This window comes from Nelumbo nucifera, chromosome 7 (genome assembly GCF_055504915.1).
Source record: "Nelumbo nucifera cultivar China Antique chromosome 7, China Antique-T2T, whole genome shotgun sequence".
Taxonomy (NCBI): domain Eukaryota; kingdom Viridiplantae; phylum Streptophyta; class Magnoliopsida; order Proteales; family Nelumbonaceae; genus Nelumbo; species Nelumbo nucifera.
In genome coordinates this window covers 27,799,020-27,817,073 of record NC_142655.1, presented here as the reverse complement: position 1 = coordinate 27,817,073, position 18,054 = coordinate 27,799,020, and the positions used below count along the sequence as shown (strand labels likewise).

General features: G+C 35.6%; 2 protein-coding genes across 2 annotated transcripts; both read left to right on the top strand.

The window, feature by feature from the left end:
• The first annotated feature begins 549 nt into the window (after positions 1-549).
• Positions 550-1,991, top strand: LOC104593384 (large ribosomal subunit protein eL33w). Its single transcript, XM_010253164.3, has 5 exons — positions 550-675; positions 799-834; positions 938-1,166; positions 1,257-1,299; positions 1,779-1,991. Exons 1-4 carry the CDS (start codon positions 644-646, stop codon positions 1,296-1,298), a joined length of 339 nt encoding a protein of 112 aa, XP_010251466.1. The 5' UTR covers positions 550-643; the 3' UTR covers position 1,299; positions 1,779-1,991.
• Positions 1,992-15,925: 13,934 nt separating this feature from the next.
• Positions 15,926-17,410, top strand: LOC104593385 (large ribosomal subunit protein eL33w-like). The gene is made up of 5 exons (XM_010253166.2): positions 15,926-16,058; positions 16,188-16,223; positions 16,327-16,555; positions 16,646-16,688; positions 17,073-17,410. The coding sequence occupies exons 1-4, from the start codon at positions 16,027-16,029 to the stop codon at positions 16,685-16,687; spliced, it is 339 nt and encodes a 112-aa protein (XP_010251468.1). The 5' UTR covers positions 15,926-16,026; the 3' UTR covers position 16,688; positions 17,073-17,410.
• Positions 17,411-18,054: the final 644 nt, after the last annotated feature.

The window sequence follows — 18,054 nt, the reverse complement described above, 5'->3', positions numbered from 1 at the left end:
GTATGTTTGGTTCAGATAAGAATAAGAATGTGAATTGGAATAAATAGGAATGAGATTTCATTCCTAAGGGAGGGATAGAAAATGACCATTCCCTTAAATGGGGGAATGTTATTCCGGAATGGGAATGGAATTCGGATTCCGCCCAACTAAACTATTGGAATTGGAATAGCCCATTTTGATTCCAATTCCAAACCCCTATTCCTATAAACCAAATGAAACCTTATATATTTGCATTGTTCATCTCATTACACATATCTATTTATATATATATATATACATACATTTATACATATACAATTAACCCAATTCTTGGGTTGGGCTGGATAGAACTTATATATTTGCTTTGTTCGTCTAACAATATATACCTATTTATTTATATACATGCATATATATAAAATTATGTGACAAATCGGACTTTACCCAGGTTTGGATCAGTCTTGGGCCTAACCCAATTCGTAGGATGGGCCTGGGTTGAGCTTAGACCCGGCCCATCCCGCCCGACTTGCACCCGAGTACATTCTTTACAGTTTTGGGTTTTCGTCATCCTGTTACACGTTTGACGTTTGGGATTTATTAGGGTTTTGGTCTTCTCATAGTGGCCTCCGAGTGCCGAGCGAGCGAGGAAGAGAGCGCTCTAACGAAAATGGTGAAGGGTCGCCAGGGAGAGCGAGTCAGGTCTGAAATCCTCCTCTTCGTTCGTTCTAGTAATCCTTTCTCTTGCCGTTAATTACGTTTCTATTTATCTTTAGTCTTTTGATCTCGATTGGTTTCTGTTTTGTTGTCTTTGTGTCGTTGCAGATTATACGTCAGAGGGACGATTCTCGGCTACAAGAGGTAAGAGACACAGTGAGGTCAAATTTCCATTGGTTTCAAGGATTGATTTCCTTCGTGATGATTTTCTATCGACTTGTTTCTGAGTACTTCTGTGATGGGTCAGGTCGAAGTCGAACCAGTACCCGAACACGTCGTTGATACAGATCGAAGGCGTGAACACCAAAGAGGAGGTCGCATGGTACTGCGGCAAGCGAATGGCCTACATCTACAAAGCGAAGGTGAAGAAGAACGGATCCCACTACCGGTGCATCTGGGGAAAGGTGACCAGGCCTCACGGGAACAGTGGTGTGGTTCGTGCCAAGTTCAAGTCCAACTTGCCCCCCAGATCCATGGTACATTGTGCTGGAAGGCATCTGTTGTAAGTTTTGTTTCATGGGTTCTCGGGAATCAGCTCAGTCTAATTTCTTTTCTGCTTTGAGCAGGGAGCGAGGGTTAGGGTCTTCATGTATCCGAGTAATATCTGAGGTATTACTTCCGTTTCTAAGTGTCCTTTCCTATTGTTGCTGGTTTGTTATCTTTCGTAATGTATTCCCCTTGCTTACCTGCCGTTTGATTTATTGCCCCTAATAAAATGGAGTGGTTTAGTTACCACTTGAAATCTTTGGTCCTGTCTTAAGGTTGTTTAGCAGCACTCTTGGAAGTTATTTCCAGTGTGGAGTATTCAAGTAATTCATTTGCTTGTTTCAGTGTTGTCGGGATGTTTGTTTAAATACTCGTTCGGTTCTCCTTTCCCCCTTTTCATTTTTTCTGTCATGTTTTATGTTCACTGAAGCAGGAAAGTCCATGTATTCTATCGAATTCTTAGTTGTAGTCATAAGATAAGCTGACCCCGTATAGTTGGGACACGGCTTAGATGATGATTATGAGTCCTGACATAGTTAATTTTCTTGGTTTTGACATTTTCTCATTCTTGTTTTCTTTTTTGTTTTTTTGTTTTATGTCAGGTTGAGCAGATACCAGGTTGAGGAGTATTAGGAACATAGAAGGGTTGGGTTTGAATAGCTTCACATGCTGTTAAGAGTTTTTCTTTTCCCCATTTATTCCAGTACTTCTCATCTAGAATGGCTAATTATTGCTTGACACTGTTTCTTTTGTGAAATGGAGAATAGTGCATTGAGAATGTTAATTTCTAGTTATATGCCTTTGTGGGAGCTTAACTTTTTTCTTGGTTAGTTGCATACCTGATTTTCTTTATTGCATTGAATTATACACAGGGCATAACTTTCCTTCGATTTATTGTGGGTTTGTTGCCTTGAAGTATTTTTCCTTTTATTTTTTATTTGTGTTAATGAGTTCTTTGTTTCTTTTAAATTCATATTATTGTGCATCTAAGATTACCATTTAGAATCTCCCCTTTAATGGGATTCCAATTCTATTAGAAGCCACCAAGGAAATGCTTTCTTTTCTTTCAAAGTTAATGTCTACTGCCCATGTTGCAGATATTTGTGTGTCGTTTCTGTGTTCTTGTGTTAAACTCCTGTGTTCTCTCTACATTTGTAAATACTAAATATCCTAATTCCTGACAATTCACCTTGGGAAGTAACCTTTTATGCCATTATGGGGCATAGTGTAAATTAATATGTTGCAACATAGTTATGGCATAATGTAAATTAATTATTGCATAGTGTGAATTAATTATGATGCCATCAAGCATGGCATCCTTCCAATGCAGGAACCACCTTGCAATTGTTACTCAGAAACTGTTGAAAGTGGTTTCTTTCTGAAACCTCACATTTGCTTACAAATGGCAATACATACTGTTTTTTCTTGTCAATAAGCATGATGTTACATTAAGGATTTGTCTTCACACCAGAGAATTATCCATATAGGAGTCATAGGATCAGCTTTTCAAGCATCTGCATTTATGCTCCTGTTCATGTCATTTTCCCCCCTGAATTGATAGTTCTTATTTTGTAGAATGTAAGGCATTTACATGTATAACCGGTTCAATGATTCAGTGGTTAAAATTCTTTAGAGGGTGTATATGTTAGTGCCAATGCTGAAGAGTTGTGAAATTATAGAAATTTTGAATTACTTGTAGAAGTCAATCCAGATATGAGAAGATTCCAGGAGGATGATGAAGGTTACTTGCTTGTTGCTACATGAGAAAAATTAGTAGCTTCGCCACCGCTCTACCCTCCAAAGAAAAGCATCATTTAGTAGAATGAATGAATATAGGACACTGATTCCCTGTGGGTGCTACAGAGTAGATGAGATGCAGGTCAATGGAAGCATCAAAGCATCCTACCTCTGAGTATCGTACTTAATATCCTTGTATTTCAAGGATATCCAGTTAATATTATTTCAATGGTTGGGTGGGACTAAGCTTGCCTAAAAAATATCATCTTTTTTAGATGGATTGGGTTAGTGGCAAAAGTTGATCTGGAGAAACTCAATTTGATCCTATTATCAGGGTTTAATGTTTGTTTCCATGGTGTCAAGATTCACAAAATATTCGAATATTCGATGGTTTAAAAAAAAAGGGAAATTATATTGCATGGAATTTTGTGTGGTCAAATGCTCTACAGTTGGATCCGGAGAAACTCAATTTGATCTCATTTTCAGGGTTTTTAATGTTTGTTTCCATAGTGTCAAGATTCCCAAAATGTTGGAATATTTAATGGTTCCAAAAACAGAAAGGCTGAAAGGAAGGGAATTTATATTGCACAGAATTTTGTGTGGTCAAATGCTCCAAGATACCATAAGGAGTGTTTATGAAATCATGCAGGCTTTGCATATGCATCACCACGAGGGAATGTGGATGACTGGATGTCCTCTTTCTAGAGTTATTCAAAGTTTCTATTGACGGAAATAGTAGTTAATGAATGCCAATTTCATTTCTGGTTTGGTTTGGTTCTAGAGTTAATTGACCAAAATAGTAGTATCAGTGCATCACCACAAAGGAATTTGGATGATTGGATGTCCTCTGCCTAGAGTTAATTGGCATTCCATCCCTGTTTGGTTTGGTGCTAGAATGAAATCAAGATTTTTTTTTTATCAGCCACAAGTCTACAATGAGCAAGAGGGTTTCTAATGGAAAGTAACAAGATAAAGATAATTTGAATGGATTAAATTATCTGGATAACACATTTTTGCATGGTTCAAGGGATAGAAGTCAGCCGGCATTTGAAGTAGATATACTCGTCACAAAATACCTTACCTAATGCAGCCATATTTGCAATTATTTGGGGTAAGCTACATGAATTTTATCCGGCCATTTTGCCTAATGAAGAGCTTTCTGTCAAATTGTAAGTCAGACAATTTCCTTCTCCTTCAGGCTTCAACCTTGTTTTCTTTGTTTTGTGTCTGCTCTTTAACTCTTTTATTTTGCCTTGTACTCTGCAAGTAGCAATGGGTTATTCTTCATCAGTGCAACATTGGCCATTGTGCATATGATATTGTCTAGGTCTACTTCCCCTCCCCTCATCTTGTCAAACTTTGGATCTACGCTTAACTTCCCTCTCAATTGTAATCATTTCAATATTACCATTCCTGGCCTTTACAATCATCCATCTAGTATTCTCTTCTTAGATACTGCTGCCTTTTTTTTTTTGAACATATTGTTTCATTGCCCATTACTCTATTCTATGTTACATTTTGGCTTGCTGTCTTGTAAAAATTTCCTCTTACACTGTCAAACAACAATTGCTCCACTTCCAACTTTCTTGCTCTAATACCATGGTGAACATCCCTTCATTGGGGATGATTGATCCAAGGTACTGGGATGGGAATACTTAGTTTGGGGCAAGGATCAAAATTTCACAATGTATAGGCCAATACAATACACCAATACTCTATTTGGGGTTTGACTAGATTCACGGGTTAGGCAGGCCTAAGACTGATCCCCTGACTAATTTTGGAAAAAAAAATACTAAAAAAAGTTATGATCAGTTGAAACACCCAATAAGCAGGTTCATGTGTATTGGGTGGTGTATCAAGGAACCTTGGTTTGGGTTATTTTCTAATCATCAATCTTAACTGCACCACCCTTGCTAATGTTATTTTTACTAAAATTGTTCTACATTCATAATCTAACTTATCTTGGAACCTTTTAATTTTGAATCGTTTATCTATTATACCAACTTAGTATTTGGCCCACTTTTACTTTCAATCAACGCTATATATCTTCAATCTATAAAAATGTTTACTTTATCCATGACTAGGATATTTTATTTGAACTTTTTTCATTTGCGTTGGGCCTGGGCCCCTTCAAAATTTAACAGATGCTCAGCTCAAGCCTCTCCAAGTCTCCATCCACAACTATTGCAAAAAATGTATATTGCTGATTCTCGGTGTAAATCCATTTTGATTGGATATTCTTACGTTTCTTTTAGTGGTTCCTTCACCGGATGCCTTCAAATCTTTCTGATATGAAATTATGAATATACCTACTTAGGCTGCATTTGGTATTGCTTATTTTTAGGATTTATCTCCTTTTTACAAAAATTCAGTATTCATAAGGACATTTTCACTGCAAAAAGGTGACAAGTCCTTAAAATAAGGAATGCCAAATGCAGCCTTATTAAAGGATGTATCCAATAATTGACATGGTCATCATGAATCAGAATTGGTTTTGACTGTGGGTTTATAGTAAACACACATGGGGTCTGTATCTGATGCTCCAAAAAATTTTCTACCATTGCCTTGTGAGATGTCTCTCTTAAGATAAGAATTCCATGTCTGAGATACGTTTTATGGTTGGATTAGAGTTTTGATGTCAGGCATCATAAAGAAACTCTAGCCATGACGCAAAACTCCAAAATGACTGATTTCACTTTAAGTTGTACATAATTCTAGCCCAGTAACATCAGTAACTTGAGAATATATATATATCCTGTTAAATTCATGAAGAGATGTTTTTGATTTACCGCTGGATGCTGTGTTCTTAAAATGTTTGCACAGTTTTTGTTTTTAGAAAACCCCATTTCGCAAGTGAATAGTCAATAGTGATTAGTAAAAACATATACTGACGTAAAAGGCCTCTAATTGCTTTTACAATTGTATCTACTTAAGCTAGGAAGTAGAATCATGAATATAAGAGGGTAATGCACAATTACTAAAAAGAAAATTACTTAAACCTCCCCCATACTTTGATCTTTACTAAAACACATCTCCTTTTAAATAAATGTGTAGACACACCCCTTCTGTTCAATCTCTTTGTAATGGGGTATATTGAAATTGCATTAAGGCTCAATTTCCGTGGAAACATTTCCTTTGCATGCCAGTGTTTCTGCCTCACCGGCGTTCACAGGCGGCTCTACAAACGGTAAAGGCCTATCATGGACTCCAACACTACTAGCAGTCGCCATACACAGATACCACTTACAGCATAGAGAAATTTCCATGTTGCATGACAAACTAAGAAATAAAAATGAACAGAGAATTCTTTACTTTGTTCCTAGGCCTCGTTTGTTTTTTGGGAAGTTACTTATCTGAGTAGATGTTTGGCATTGATGCTGTTGCTTCAGAGATGTTTTTTAAGAAAGCGGTGCTGTATGTGTGAGGGTTTGTTGCACCGTTTTCTAAGAAAATTGCTCATTTTTTTTGTTTGACATTGATACTACCACATAGGGTTTTCTTTGGTACCAGTGCTATATAACCGCTTTCAGCATTGGTCTACTTTATCCAATGCCCAAGATGATGTCACCTTGATGCCACGTCATTGCACTGTTAGTAGCAATGGGTTGTTTTTTGAGAAAACATTTGAGTTTGGTGTTTCTTTAGACCACACTTTCCCAATTTTCAAGGTGTGGTCTGGAGTAACGTTTTTTTTTTTTTTTTTTTTTGTAAAAACGATGCCAAATAAGAGGTTGTTTTCTGAATCACCGTTTTTTCTGATGTGGCATCAATGTGGCACTGTTTTCTGAATCAATGCCAACCGCCCAGGTAAATGCACTTACCCACAGGAAACATTTACGCTAGTAAGTGCATTTACCCATGTTCTTTTATTCCCCCGGGTGAGAATGTTATTTACCCATCACTTAAAGAAAATAATTTTTTGTGAACCCCACATATATTTGAAAAGAGAACATGGGTATCTTGGTCAATGGGATTTTGGTTTCTATGGATACACCGATTTTCATCAACTGAAAGGGAACACCTAAGCCAAACTGAGGGATCATTAACCCAACAACCGTGGGGAACACTAGAACTGTCTAGGAGACGAGCTACTATTGTATTTGAGTTCCTATTTATAAAAGACCAAATAAGAGAATCCAAACTACAGACTTCTTGTAGAATATCATAAAAAAGAAACCAAAGGTCTGATTTAGTTTTGCCACCTATAAGCATCAGACCCCGAATTGAGCCCAATTTATCACTATTTATACTAATTTGGCATAGGGTAAAAAGCTCTATTGGAGGATCATTAACCCAGCAACCTCGGGGTCGGGGATGCCCTAGAAACCATTTTACAAGATGACAATGAGATCAAAATATGTAATTTTTGAAGTTTAAAATTAATGAGGTCACCTATCCAAAAAATAATTATTTAATGAGGTTGAGGAAGAAATGAAGAAGAGCTATTAATCTTACAAAATTTATTTGTTTCTTTTGGTAGAACAGTGAATTTCACTAAAACATAGAAACAGAACAAGCAACAAACAAACAACTAAGAACATAACAAAAAAAAAAAAAGACATGAGGCATTCCAACAAAAGTGCTTGAGAAAGAAAGGCCCTGCGTTGCTGTAATATGAGCAGCCATATTGCCATCTCTTCCAACAAAACCACAAGAGAAATGGTGTTCTTGAGACGAATGCAAGATGTCAGCAACCACGAACCAACAAACATGATCACACTATACTTCAGATGAAGATAAAGTTTTACCCAAAGATTGTGAATCACTTTCAAAAACAACCAAAGTCCCAACCTTGATTCATAGCAAAAAGGAAAGTCTCTTTGATTGCTAGGGCTTCAACATGTTGGGTAGAAACAATAAAGCTAGAAACTCATCCTTATAACCACAAAAGGACCATCATAATTATGCACGACCAAACCAAAACAATCTTATCCCACTTGCAAAAAAAACAACATTGATATTAACTTTTAACCATTCTCATGTTGGTGAAAACCAAACGGATCCTTTTGTCGATTAACTTTATTGGGAGATAGGTCTTTCTTCTTGAGATCTTGGCCTTTGACAAAGGCTTTTAAATACATGTTGTGACAATGAAGCAACATTAGACCTAAAATAGTATTGTAAAAAATAAAATCATTTCTTTGCTTCCAGATGAACCATAAAAGTTGAGCAACAGATTCTTACACCAAATTTTTTTTATCCTTGTGAGCTCTAGGAAGCTCATGGCCGGCTCAAACAAACAAGTTGCCATCCATTTTTAGAGGAAATGGGTAATCATTTCAGCTCTAAAGATTTGGTTTTATTTCAAACATAGTGATTCCATTTCTCCACCGAAAGACACTTAACTAAGAAACTTTGGATTTGAATGGATTGGTAGAAGGAAGGTATTAGGGACCCCTCTTTCTAAGCTGCAATAGCGATCCAATTTGAGATCTGTCTAAGCTTAACTTTCCTTCAAGAAAAGTTAGCAATAAGATTGCTCAAAATTCCAAGACATTGTAGAAAATGCTCTCAAACTCCTAAACTTGGTTCGAGTAGATATTATCAAGAGTTAGGTACTAATTTTTCTCTAAGACCCTCGCCTCTCTAATTCTTTGCCCAAGTATAGTAGAAATTGAAAATACAAATTCCCTAGGTTTTGAGAGTTCAAGCAACCCAAAATTAAAGTAAGGCACTACTAGAACTAAAATAAGTTGCTCAAAATTCTAAGACCTTATAGAAAATTTTCTCAACTCCTAAACTTGGTTCGAGTAGATGTTATCAAGAGTTAAGTATGGATGCTTCCCTAAGATCCTCATCTCTTTGCCTCTTTACCCAAGTCTAGCAGAAGCTAGGAGTGCAAATTCTCTAAGTTTTGAAGCTTCAAGCAATTTAGAACAAAAATGGGTAAGGCACTACTAGTAGGGGTGGATTTGAGTCAAATATCTAACTATTAGAGCTTGGCTTGCCAATTGTTAGGTTCAAGCTCGATTCGAGCTAGAGACTTAAGCTCAAATTTGGCTCGGCTTAAAAGCTCATATGTTCGAGCTCGACTAGGCTTGAGCTTAGTTTAAATTAAGCTGAATCGAGCTTTTCACGATTCGAGCTTGAATGGCTCATGAAGAGCTCGATTAGTTTTCCACCCTTAACTACTAGAACTAAAACAAATTGTCTATGCTTAACTTCCAACAAAAAGTTAGTGAGAATATTGCTCAAAATTCCAAGACCTTATAGAAAATGCTCTCAACTCCTAAATTTGGTTCAAGGAAATGTTATCGAGAATTAGATATTGATATTTTCTTAAGACCACTGTCTCTCTACTTCTTTACCCAAGTCTAGAAGAAATTGAGAATGCAAATTCCACAGCTTTTGAAACTTCAAGCAACTCAGAACTAAAACAAGGCACTATTAGAAAAAGATACTAGATTATCTGAAATGAATTTGAAGTAAGTAAAAAAATGGGACACTTACCTATCAAATTTAACTTTGTTAGATAGTTTCTAGAAGCTGAACCAGGTTGGAATAACACTTGAATGAGTCCTTGAGCTTAGGGGCTGCTTCTAGTTAATCCTCCAAGGAAAACAGGTGAGGGGTTTATGTTCCCCTAATGCCAAATGAAAGTAGAAGATGTCAATGGAGGAGGAAAGGCTTTAAGGGGCAGATTTGAGACTCTAGGATGCAAGAATTGGGTGGATTTCTTGTGAAAAGACGAAAATAAGAGTTCTCTAGAGGTTTGGAATACTTCTAGTGATCCCCCTCAGGCTCGATTTTTTACCCTATTTATAGAGAAAAAAGGGTGAAGAAGGTATGAAACTCGTCTAATAGTAGGGTTAGTATTCCTATAACACATTTTCTTGTTAAGGATATTAAATGGAAGGTTTGCATGACAACCCAAGTAGCCTAACGCAATAGGGGGTAAATTGGGTTGTACAAGTTTTTCCTCTCCAAATGCCTTTTTAAAACTCAATGTATTAAAAGATAAACATAGAGCAATATTGTGTGAAGTGCTTGTGTGATAAGCAAAAACAATATGAAGTAAGTATATATAGAAATAAACAATAGCTGCAAACAATAAAAGCATTCACAAAAGTTTATAGAGATTCGACTAAACCCAACCCTACATACTATCCCCAAGCACACCACCTGAGAGTTTTCACTAAAACCATATAGACTATATATGCCAATCAAACCTTACAATTACATGTGCCAACCAAACCTTTAATGGTGTTCAAGCAATGAACACTCAAATACAACAAGATAATAACAATGTAAGCACAAACTATGTAATGCCTCTCAATAGAATGCTAAACAGCAATGGGCAACTAATCAAGAAGAAATTGCATGTGAACTATTCAAATGCAAGAAAATTCTAAACAATAATAGGCAACTACTTAGGAAGATATTAAGGAACTCTTGGCAATAAGCTATGAAGCAAACAACAATTGCAAGCTTTTTTTGCAAGTATGAAAACTTCTTTTAAGCTCATAATCTCTCCACTCAAGAATGCTCTATTGCTAATTCTCTCTAAAAACATTTTGCTCTTTTGCACAATTTCACTTCCTTGATATTTTTATCTCAAACATTTATATTTATAGCAAAAAAATGCATAGAGAGCATATGACCGTTATAGACTTGTTGGGAAGAGATTAATCCTTTCTAGGAAATGTTTATAACTTGTTTCTAACAAGATTGAAGGCTTACCAAAAGAGGAAAGATCTATTGAGCCTTTAAACGATAAAAAACTTATTTTTTGGTGAATTAGTCGATTGGCTTGAACTGGTAGTCAATATCTTCAACCTTATCAGGAAGTAGTCAATTGATATAAACATATGTATTTATAGCAAAAAAACATGCATAGAGAGCATATGACCGTTATAGATCTGTTGGGAAGAGATTAATCCTTTCTAGGAAATATTTATAACTTGTTTCTAACAAGATTGAAGGCTTACCAAAAGAGGAAAGATCTATTGAGCCTTTAAACGATAAAAAACTTATTTTTTTGGTGAATTAGTTGACTGACTTGAACTAATAGTCAATTTCTTCAACCTTATCAAGAGTTAGTAGTCAATTGATATAAACATATGTATTTATAGCAAAAAAAAAATGCATAGAGAGCATATGGCTGTTATAGATTTATTGGGAAGAGATTAATTATTTCTAGGAAATGTTTATAACTTATTCCAAACAAGATTGTAGGCTTACCAAAAGAGAAAAAGGTCCATTAAGCCTTTAAACGATGAAAAACTTCTTTTTTGGTGAAGTAGTCAACTGGCTTGAATTGGTAGCCAATTGCTTCAACTTTATCAAGAGTTAGTAGTCAATTGAAATCTTCCAATAGTTGACTACTACTCACAAGAGAAAATATTTTCTCTATGGTAGTTGACTACTACATCTTGGCAGTCAACTACTTGGTGTACTTAAGTTCTCGATTGTTGAAGATAGTCACATATCCCATTTTATTAGTTGACATTAGGCTCAACTATTATAGGTAGTTGACTACATAGTGACACCAACCTCGGCTTTCACAAGTAGTCGATTATAGGATATGTCCAACCTTAAAAAACTTTATCCAGTGACACCCAAAGTTAGGAAATCGACTCCTTAAGATTCCACACGTGCAAACATTACATTTTAGTTTAGATAAAGTCTCCTATCCTCTTAAAACTAATTTAACTATTGGTCCCTAATGCTGCATTTGGAAATGATGCAAATGGAGTGTAAATCCTAGTTCAGGGTAAATTTGCACTATGGTTCACTTTTGCCTGTGTTTGGCAACATTACATTTATGTATTGACAAATGACAGACCAATGCATATTTACATTGATAGCAAAATGTAAAAGCATATGCTTTTAATACATATTTACATTTGATAACAAGATGTAAAAGCTATTAACATTTGCATTCAAGTGGGCTTTTGATAAGAAAAAGCATATGCTTTATTGAAATTCATGTATGCATCCATTACAACTAAAAGTATTATTGGTAAGAAGGAAATTTGTTAGTGCAAAACTAACCCAACTTTGCAATTTATATGAACCATTTTACACTCTACATATTTACATTCACACTTATTTGCATGTTTCAAAACATAGCCTAAGGTCTTAGTAATGTTGAGGTAAGCCATAATTAAGCCAATTCCATCTTGCATATGATTATATTAAGTCCTAAATAAATAAAACACATAGGAACCACTAGAGCTTGATGCTTTCTTCTTCTTCTTCTTCTTCTTCCTCCTTATGTTGTCATGGTAGCACTTCTTCTTGCTCATTTAGCTTTAGAGATGTTTAGTCTTAAATAAATAAAACACAAAGAAACCATTAGAGCTTGATGCTTTTTTCTTCTTCCTTATGTTGTCATGGTAGAACTTCTTGCTCATTGAGCTTTGGAGAATGTTTAGTCCATTAATAGACTATTATTTGCTTCATTAAGACTCTTGAGTTCAATCGAGGATTCTTTTGCTACAGTTACACACTTATTTTTCCACATTATTAGTATCTTCAACACGTTTGTTATCATCAAAATACATAGAGTCAACAATCTCCCCCATTTTAATGATGACAGACCATTAATTGAAAACGATAACATTTGAAAGCACATATAGAGAGTTTATGTTTAAAGCCCCCTTGTAATTATGTTACATGACACATACAAACAGATAAATATGATAAAGAAGAAATAACAATTCATAAATAAAACGCATGTATAAAGATCATTTTTCATCTCCCCCCTATTTCAAGCAATTGATGCATCATCAATTTTTCAATTCTTTTTTAGCTTTCCCTCTCTTTCATGAGGTGATGCATCTTCCTTTGATTTGGGGGTATTCTTCCTCTATTTAAGTTGGAACATGCGAAAGTTGCTCATTTAGTCAATTGAGCATTTTCTACTAGTGTGCTTGAGCACTTCCAACACATCATTTAACAAACATATTCAACAAACATTTATAGCAAGCAAATAATCAATTTATGCCTTTTTTCCCTAGGAACATTGAGCATCACCAAACATTTTTTCACATTTTTCACATCAATCATATATTTCTCCCCATTTTAGCATTAACAAAAACGAAAGAAAGCATGTGGAAGATTAAGCAATCAAGAGTATATAGACCAATGCTAGCAGATATGCAACATAATATATAAGTGTACCAACATTATCAAAACACTGAATAGAAACAAAAGTGTATGAGTTATAGATTATGGTGCCATGGAAATAAAGGGAATGATTAGAGAGGAGAGTTTAATAGTCCAAGAATATAAGAGAGACAAAGAGGGGAAAATAGATTAAGATACCATGAATAAATTTTTCATGCTGTAGCTGATTAGGTTGGCTTCTAAGAATTTGATCTCTGATATCCATTAAGATTTCAAGTAAGTCCCCAGTTTCCCTCTGCATTTTTTCTTAAAAGGCAAGAAATTCTTGTCTATCCATCTCCAATTGTTGCTTCATGCAGTTGATACATTCCATTTTAGTGTTGATCATCTTGACAAAATGGGTAGTCTGTGCTCATTTTCATACATTGCATCCATACAAGCTTCCAAAGTATCAAAACAAATATGTAGCCCTATACTATGGGTGAAGGTGTTGAGGCTTTGAGAAAAGTCATTCTTAGTGAAGGAGGTTAGACTTTGGGATGAAAATATCTATAGGATCAAAATGAGTCATGTTATCCCTACCAAATTGATCATTGTCCTCATAGTGAGGAGTCTATTCCTCCTTGTCATTTAGATTCTTGATAGCTAAGCAATCAATGAAATAATGTCATCCCATTCTCCAAAGGGTTCTTGACCAAATTCATCCTTCTTAAGGTACAAATGTTTATAAACTTACCTTCAGGGGTGACCCTTGGCTCATTGCTTAGATTGACTCCCACCTAATTGATGATCATTGTGAGTGCCATCCCATACGACAAATGGCTTAAGGTGTTGATTGATGCCTCGTTATATGTTTCTTGATGCAGTACAAGTAGGGGTGTCAACGAAAAATCGATTTCGAATTCAAGATGTGACATAATCGAATTGGATTTGGATAATTCAAATATCTAATCGGTCGAATTCAGATATGACCTGATTCTATTTGATAAATATCCGAATTCGACCGATTATTTAATTCTTCTATATAATATATAAATATTTAAATGTCTAATATAATTTATATATAATAATTAAATTATATGAACAATTTATATATTTATATACTTTATATAAATAAAATATTTATTAATTACCTAAAATACTTAATTAATCAAATTCAAATCGAATCGAATATTCAAATATTTAATTGGATTCGAATTTGAATTTTGATTTTCAAAATCCGTCAGATATCAAATTTTCTAATCGGATTCAAATTCAGATATTGCTTGATCCGATCCGTTTACACTCCCAAGTACAAGAGTAGAAGTTTCAACTAAGAGATGCTACCAAATGAGCCCTTCTTTGGAAAAACACCCTTAGCCATCATTAAATGCATAACTCTCATGGGTACTTTTAAGTCCTTCACTTGGGCGGCCTATATGTGTGATCAAGATTGGGGTTTTCAATGCATCTACATACCCAATATCTATATTGTCAACCACCTTCCTTTCTCATAAGACATAGGTCCCTCACCACTTATCTCTAGAGTTTTTCCAATTCTTCTAGTATAAGTTGTATTGTTACCCCTTGGACAATTGTCTCAAGCTCAAAACATTTTAGGGTAAGGTTGGCATATAAGTGACATACTAGTGTTGGGTAGATCAATTCATGAAAGTGAACCAGGTTCTCCCATCCTAGGTAGCATAAGGGAGATTTAATATCAATTCCCTCATTATTTAGGAAGGAAAAATTAACCATCATCCCTTCAAGAATTTCTCCTCTTTGGGCCTTAAAGGGTGCATTCCTCTTTTTTCTACCACTTGTTGAAGCCGCTAATGAGGTTGGATAGTGATATACAATGAGCACGGTCTCTCTTTTCATGTTTTAAGTGGATAGAACTTTAAAAGTGAAGAGAGATTTGTATTTAGGTTGCATTTGGTTGCAATGCAAACACAAATATGTACACTACATATTTACCTTTTTTCGGTTCATGAATGCAAACACGGTTCACATTTTAAACTGTTTTTGCACTCATCTTGTTTGTTTGAAATTGGTGTAAAGTGTGGGCCCATAATTAAATGCTCCAACTATCTCTATGGTCCAATGTCTTAAATTTGGTCAAAAAGTTAATTATCAAAAGAACACAAAATTGTATCCAAAAAATAGGTACAGTAATGCCCTCTTCTCAGAGCACAAAAGTGTAAAAAAATTACATTTTTTGATCTGATAACCATTACTTTTTTACATATCAAACAAACACTCACAAACGTGAACCGGTTTACAAACTTTGCTCTTGAGCACAGTTTGAAAAACTAAAAAAAACCCAAAACTTTTGGCTAAATTTGGAAGGAGTACAAATACAAATATGTAGAGTGCAAAACCTTATATTTTTTATGTATTTGCACTGAACATATTTGCATTTGTACTCCTTCCAAACTAAACCAAATTACGCCAAAACTTAAACAAGGACTGAAAATCCAAGCCTAACTCCTATATAAATTGCATGTTAGATTGGTTTGGGCTAAAGTTGAACCCTTTTAAGTTGCACCCCCAGAATCAATTCATCATCCATGTAAGAAATCCTTCCAAATAGGGGTGATGATAGGCTGAGCTGGGCCTTCAACTTTTATGTATAAAATATTAAATGTGTGATATTTTATATTTTGTCATATATAGCATATTTTATACATTACATAATGCAAAATGTTATATATAATATATATTGCAAGTGTCATATATTTATATAAAATATAACCATACATACATGTATATTGTTTATGTATAAATAACATTATATATAGGAGAATATGTGTGAGCTTGGCCTGGCCATGCCGAGCCTGAAGTATTGGGCCCAGGCCCGGCTCTGAAATTTCCAGGGCCTCATGTGGGTCTGAACAAACAGGGCCTTGTTTCAATCAAGGCGATCTCACCATTCTTTACAGCAAGTTATGGGTTTTGATAATGGGTTATATTAGGGTTTTTGTCTTCCAATAGCAGTCTCCGAGTGCCGCGAGAGAGAGAGAGAGAGAGAGAGAGAGAGAGAGAGAGAGAGCTGTAACGAAAATGGTGAAGAGTCGCCAGGGAGAGCGAGTCAGGTCTGAAATCCTTCTCGTCGTTCGTTCTAATAGTCCTTTCTCTGTCCCTTATTTACTTTTATATTTATGTTTTCTTCAATCTTCTGATCCCGATTGATTTTCTGTTTTGTTGTCTTTGTGTCGTTGCAGATTATACGTCAGAGGGACGATTCTCGGCTACAAGAGGTAAGAGAAATGACAAAGTCAAATTTCCATTGGTTTCAATGATTGATTTCCTTCGTGAAAGTTTTTTCTCGACTTGTTTCTGAGTACTTCTGTGATGGGTCAGGTCGAAGTCCAACCAGTACCCGAACACGTCGTTGATACAGATCGAAGGCGTGAACACCAAGGAGGAGGTCGCATGGTACTGCGGCAAGCGAATGGCTTACATCTACAAAGCGAAGGTGAAGAAGAACGGATCCCACTACAGGTGCATCTGGGGAAAGGTGGCCAGGCCTCATGGGAACAGCGGTGTGGTTCGTGCCAAGTTCAAGTCCAACTTGCCCCCCAGATCCATGGTACATTATGCTGGAAGGCATATATCGTAAGTTTTGTTTCATGGGTTATCGGGAATCAGCTCAATCTTGTTTCTTTGCTGCTTTGTACAGGGAGCGAGGGTTAGGGTCTTCATGTATCCGAGTAATATATGAGGTATTACTTCCATTTCTTCGTGCCCTTTCATATTCTTGTTGATTTATCGTCTTTCGTAATGTATTTGCCTTGCTTGCCTGCCGTTTGGTTTATTGCCCCTAAGAAAATGGAGTGGTTTAGTTACCACTGGAAGTGTCTGGTCCTTTAGCGCTTGTTTCAACATGTATTCTTCATACAATAGGCTCTTGCTATTAGCAATCTTAAAGTCGTGGAAGTTATCTTTCGTTTTGGGGTATTCGAGTAATTCATTTGATTGCTTTCATGATGTTTGTTTAAAATTTCGTTTGGTTGTCTTTTTCCCCCTTTTTCAGAGTCCTGAGATAGTTAATTCCTTTTGGTTTCGACATTTTCTCATGTTTTCTTGTTTTTGTTGTTTTATGTCAGGTTGAGCAGATACCAGGTTGAGGAGTATTAGGAAAATAGAAGGATTGGGTTCAAATAGCTTCCCATGCTGATAAGAGTTTTTCTTTTCCCTGTTTATTCCAATATTTCACAGCTAGAATGACTAGTTATTGTTTGATACCGTTTCTTTTTTGAAAGGGAGAATGGTGCATTGAGAATGTATGCAAGTTTCTAGTTATAAGCCTCTGTGGGAGCTTAGATATTTTTTTCTTGGTTAGTTGCATTCCTGATTTTCTTTATTACATTGAATTATACAGAGTGAGTAACCTTACTTCAATTTAATGTGGACTTGTTACCTTGAAGTAATTTTCTTTTATTTATATTTGTGTTAATGAGCTCTTTTTTTCTTATAATTTTATATGTTGTACCTCTTGGATTACTATTTACAACCTCCCCTTGTCCATGTGATTCCAATTCTATTAGAACGTACCAAGGAAATGTTCTTTTTTCTTCAAAGTTAATGCCTAGTGCCCATGTGGCCAGATGTTTGTGTGTTCTTGTGTTATGTTCCTGTGTTCTCTCAATATATGTAAATACTAAATATCCTAAAAATTCCTGATAATTCACCTTGGGCGGTAAAACTTTTATGCCATTCATGGGGCATAGTGTAAATTAATTGCGTTGCAACACAGCATGGTTAAAGAAGCATCAAGCATGGCATCCTTCTGATGCAGGAACTTTCTTGCAATAATGCGTTGCAACACAGCATTATTGCTGAAATCTCACATCTGCTGACAATTGACAATGGATGGTTCTAGTGTTTATGTATTATAGTATAGGGATGGAAGGCAGGAGGATTTCGAAGTAAATATATATTCTTTTCACCAAATACCCTACTCAACTCAGCCATAATCCCCAACTATTTGGGGTAAGTTTCATGAATTTTATCCTGCCATTTTGCTCAATCAAGCGCTTTATGTCAAATTGTAAGTCGGATGATTTCCTCCCCCTTAAACCTTGTTTT